At 37.6% G+C, this 5,000-nt stretch overlaps 1 protein-coding gene across 12 annotated transcripts in view; it reads right to left on the minus strand.

Moving 5' to 3' along the window:
• LOC106871364 (protein kinase C iota type) overlaps positions 1 to 5,000 on the minus strand; it is a 234,465-nt gene that overhangs the window by 89,114 nt on the left and 140,351 nt on the right. For 7 of the 12 annotated variants that reach the window (XM_089342949.1, XM_089342953.1, XM_089342954.1 and 4 more), the window contains 2 exons: positions 4,344 to 4,358; positions 1,156 to 1,320 (listed from right to left, as the gene is read on the minus strand). In XM_089342949.1, coding sequence (XP_089199075.1) covers positions 1,156 to 1,320; positions 4,344 to 4,358 — 180 coding nt within the window. The remainder of the gene's footprint in view (positions 1 to 1,155; positions 1,321 to 4,343; positions 4,359 to 5,000) is intronic. The other 5 variants (XM_089342950.1, XM_089342952.1, XM_089342946.1 and 2 more) reach the window with 1 other exon arrangement.

Genomic DNA, 5,000 nt, shown 5'->3' on the forward strand with positions numbered 1-5,000 from the left:
GATATCCTCCACCATCATCACTACAAGAACTGGAGACTGTTTTAGCTGAAGAATGGACAAAAATTCCTTTGAAAACAATTCAAACTTTGTACGAATCCAAACCTCATAGAATTCAAGCTGTAATTACTGCCAAAGGTGGTCCTACCCCATATTAAAATAAATTTGTTTGAAATTTTAAGGTGTTTCCATTATTTTGTCCAACCTCTGCATATATATATATCTGTGTGTGTGTGTGTGTGTGTGTGTGTGTGTGTGTGTGTGTGTGTGTGTGTGTGTGTGTGTGTAAAACAAATAATAAATGAGTATATGCATATATACGTACAGGTATGTGCATACCTACGTCTACCTGTATATATAGGTGCATATCTGGGTACAGGACATTGCAAACAAAATGTAGACAAAAAAATAATAATAACCAGAGTACAGAACACACACAGGCCACATAGAGAACCTTTTCTTTCATCAGCTGCCACCATTCTAACACAGGCGTTTCAAAGAATATATATTGTTTATTTTTAATTATTACCAAGGCAGCAAGCTGGCGGAAACGTTAGCAGTCTGGGCGAAATGCTTAGCGGTATTTCGTCAGTCTTTACGTTCTGAGTTCAGATTCCACCGAGGTCGACTTTGCTTTTCATCCTCTCGGGGTCGATAAATTAAGTACCAGTTACACACTGGGATCGATGTAATCAACTTAATCCCTTTGTCTGTCCGTGTTTCTCCCCTCTATGTTTAGCCTCCTGTGGGCAATAAAGAAATATATATATATATATATATATATATATATACATATATATCTTTTAAATTCGGGAAATGTTTTGAATATGCAAATGAAGCACCTATTCCATTAAGCCAGTCGCAGTCTAACGATGCTGGCTGGTGAACCAGTTTGTTGGGGTTGCATCGAGTTGTACCAATATAATGTAGGATAAATATAATAATAATAATAACAATAATTCTTAGATGGAATTTATATGTATTAAATGTTTATAAATCCCATCCAAGGATCACACACATACAACAAGCATAAAGAAAGAATTTCATACACACACACACACACATATATATATATATATATATATATATATATATATATATATATATATATATATATATATATATATATATATATATATATATATAAGAGATACTAACCTCTTCATCATTAAACATTGCTTTCTTGATGACTTTCATTGCATAAATGCGTTTCGTGGTTTTCTGCTCAACCATAAGGACCTTGGCATAGCTTCCTCGACCGATGACCCGCAGAAGAGTGAAGTCATCCAACGAGATCTGTCCCCGTTCCATGCCATCATCAAGCTGAGGGGAAAATAAAACAAAACATGAAACAAGGAAAACAAAAAACAAACATCAAAATAGATGAAGACATTTTGGTCCTCATACCAAAGACGTCCCTAATGTCAGAGAAGGGCCTTGATAAAATGCACTCAGTTGACCTGAGAAAATCCTGTCCAAGTCACATCACTCCCAGCTATGTGCATGTGAGTTCAATCTTATTGCACAGCACCTTGGACTGGACAAATGTCTTCTAGTAATAACCCTGGGCCAACCAATGCTATTGTGAATGAATTTGGTAGAAAGAAATTGGAAGTTTGTGTATGTATTTGTATGTCAACATTTAGAGTGTGTGTGTCTATGTGAGTGTCAGCATTTAGTGTGTGTGTGTGTGTGTGTCACTTGTTGCAAGCAGTGTTGTTTTTGCTACATCTTCTGTCAATAAGCTGTCTGTTTGCTCCGCATCATTGAAGTCATGTGAAATTAGAAATCACTCAAGTCGCAAAACAAGTAAGGGTTAGCGACAGAAGCCACATCCAGCTTCAAAAACAAATATTAGGTTGAAGCTGCCAGCCATTTCTGTTGCTCATGTTCCATTTTGTGCTTTAATTTACTGAGGTTTTCTTCCATCTTTAATTTGACAACTTAAAATAATTAAAAATAATTGAGGTGCAGGAGTAGCTGTGTGGTAAGTAACTTGGTTACCAACCATATGGTTCCAGGTTCAGTCCCACTGCGTGGCACCTTGGGCAAGTGTCTTCTACTATAGCCTCGGGCCGACCAAAGCCTTGTGAGTGGATTTGGTAGACGGAAACTGAAAGAAGCCCATCGCATATATATGTATGTATGTGTGTATATATGTTTGTGTGTCTGTGTTTGTCCCCCCAACATCGCTTGACAACCGAAGCTGGTGTGTTTACGTCCCCGTAACTTAGCGGTTCAGCAAAAGAGACCGATGGAATAAGTACTAGGCTTACAAAGAATAAGTCCTGGGGTCGATTTGCTTGACTAAAGGCGGTGCTCCAGCATGGCCACAGTCAAGTGAGTGAAACAAGTAAAAGAGTATGTTCCACAAAGTGTCAGGACCAAAAATAAATGCTTGGTTATTCTGAAGACATACTGCTTTAACCACGAAGCATTTAAATTGCCATATCCATGACCCAAATATTTTACCTGTTTTATCCAGCCTTTCATACCTACCCTACAATGTCATTCTAAAAATAATTACATCATTGAAATCTCAAAGTTATGACATAATGTAGGATCAATTCAAAATATTGTGAATAAAGAAGCATTACATTTGGCAGACTAATTAATGCTAAGGGATAAAGTTAATTGTTAATAACTGCAGTTGTTTTGTAACGAGTCTGATGTATCAAAAGATTAGCTCTCAATCACATGCAAGCATGACCTGGAAGCTTGTAACATGCTTTTACTAATTCTTTTAGCTGCCTGTTTAGTCGCAAGCAGACATAAACAAACTTCTGGCTGTCCCACTCTCGATCCAAAGTAACATCAAGGATGTGACAAGTGGAGAAGGGCATGGATTTGCAGCAGCACATGAGTGGGGCTTATTTTCAGGTGAGTAGACAGGAGCAATGTGAAAAGAAGTGTCTTGCTGAAGGACATAACACGCAACCTGGTGTAGGATTAGAACTCATAACATTATTGATTGTGAGTCTTCAATCCTAACCACAGGGCCATATGCTGAAAATACACACACATTTTTACACACATAAAAACACACACCACCTTTCACACAGAATTTCGTCATTCTGGATCAAGGACTCTGAAGTGACAATATATATAATGGAATATATATATGTATATCAGAAAAAATATATATAAGTCGAAACAATTTGTTGGCCTTTTATGGTTTTTATAATTATTTATGTTATGTTATATATTATATTAATAGTATTTAATGTAATATTGTAATATAAATAAATTATTGAATGTCAATAGAATATCTCAATATTTAATTTATCTTTGTATACACACACACATATATATAAAAGAAAACAAAAATGGAACAAGACCGTAACAGGCGATAACAAAACATTCGGACAGTTAGACGATATAAAAAAAAGAGAGGAAAAAACAAGGACTGGTCATTCAGAGTTTTCTATCCTCAGTCGAGTTCCAGATTTTCTGAGCAGTTTTGGCCAGTTACACTCGAGACTGCTCCAATCTGGCCAGCCCCAAGAAAATCTAAGCTAAGAGCACTAGATTCCTTGGAAGAAAGCAAGCGAATGTATACAAAAACAAGGACGAAAAACAAGGACGAATACATTCGCTTGCTTTCTTCCAAGGCATCTAGTGCTCTTAGCTTAGATGTTCTTGAGGCCAGTCAGATTGGAGCAGTCTTGAGTGTAACCGGCTGAAACTGCTGAGAAAATCTGGAACTCTACTGAGGACAGAAAACTCATGACCCGTCCTTGTTTGTATCATCTAACTCTCCAGATGTCTTGTTGTCACCTGTTACATTCTTGTTCCATTTTTCGTTATCTTTTTTATATATACATATAGTGGCATACATACACTTTTGGTCTTACATATATATGTGTGTGTGTATGTATATATATATATATATATAACACACTACATACATACAGATATACACACATATACATATACATACACACATATACATACACACATACATTAAGGCGGCGAGCTGGCAGAAACGTTAGCACACCGGGCGAAATGCTTAGCGGTATTTCGTCTACCGCTACGTTCTGAGTTCAAATTCCGCCGAGGTCGACTCTGCCTTTCATCCTTTCGGGGTCGATTAAATAAGTACCAGTTACGCACTGGGGTCGGTATAATCGACTTAATCCGTTTGTCTGTCCTTGTTTGTCCCCTCTGTGTGTAGCCCCTTGTGGGTAGTAAAGAAATAACACACATATACATACACAGATATACATGCACATGCATACATATGTGTGTGTATATACACACATGTACACACACACACACACACACATACATACATACATACATACATAAACACACAAAGGAGCAGAAAATAAATATAAAATGAATACCTCAACTTTAGCATACTGTAACGAACGATGTCCAACATTGTAGACCATGTGTGTACAGACACAGATACACAGAACAGCAGTGGGAGGAGTAGTAGTAGTGGTGGTGGTGGTGGTGGTGGTGGTGGTGGTGGTGGTAGCAGTAGTAGTCGTATCAGTAGTAGTAGTAGTAATTGTTAGAGTAGTAGTAGTAGTAGTAGTAACAGCAAGTGACATCATGCATAAAGATCAAACACAAAAAAGAAAGAAAAAAAAACAATTGTTAATAGACTCATACAAAAACAAAACACACAAAAACAATAGCAACACTAACGATAATGAGATTATTTTTAATTAAACATCAAAGTGCTTGGTTATCTCGTTTTATCTTTGTGTTGGCAGAGAGTTCTCAGACACCTTCCATCACGTCCTGTCAAAAGCTTCCGTCTCTAATCGATCCAGCTGAATCTCCAAGCAAGACCAACCGAGCTCATGGATGTTATCCAGCCATCTTGCCTATGGTCTCCCTCTGCATCTCCTGCTTGTTGGTTTTTTTGTCTGTGAAACCTGTCCGAGACATTCTTACCACATGTCCATAATACTGGTGCTGGGATCTCTGCATTCATAGAAGCAGCAGCTCTTCCTCCAGTGCCCCAGTGATCTCCAAGCTATGAGCTCTAC

The sequence above is a fragment of the Octopus bimaculoides genome, chromosome 26 (assembly GCF_046866305.1).
Source record: "Octopus bimaculoides isolate indiv1 chromosome 26, ASM4686630v1, whole genome shotgun sequence".
NCBI classification, from domain to species: Eukaryota; Metazoa; Mollusca; class Cephalopoda; order Octopoda; family Octopodidae; genus Octopus; species Octopus bimaculoides.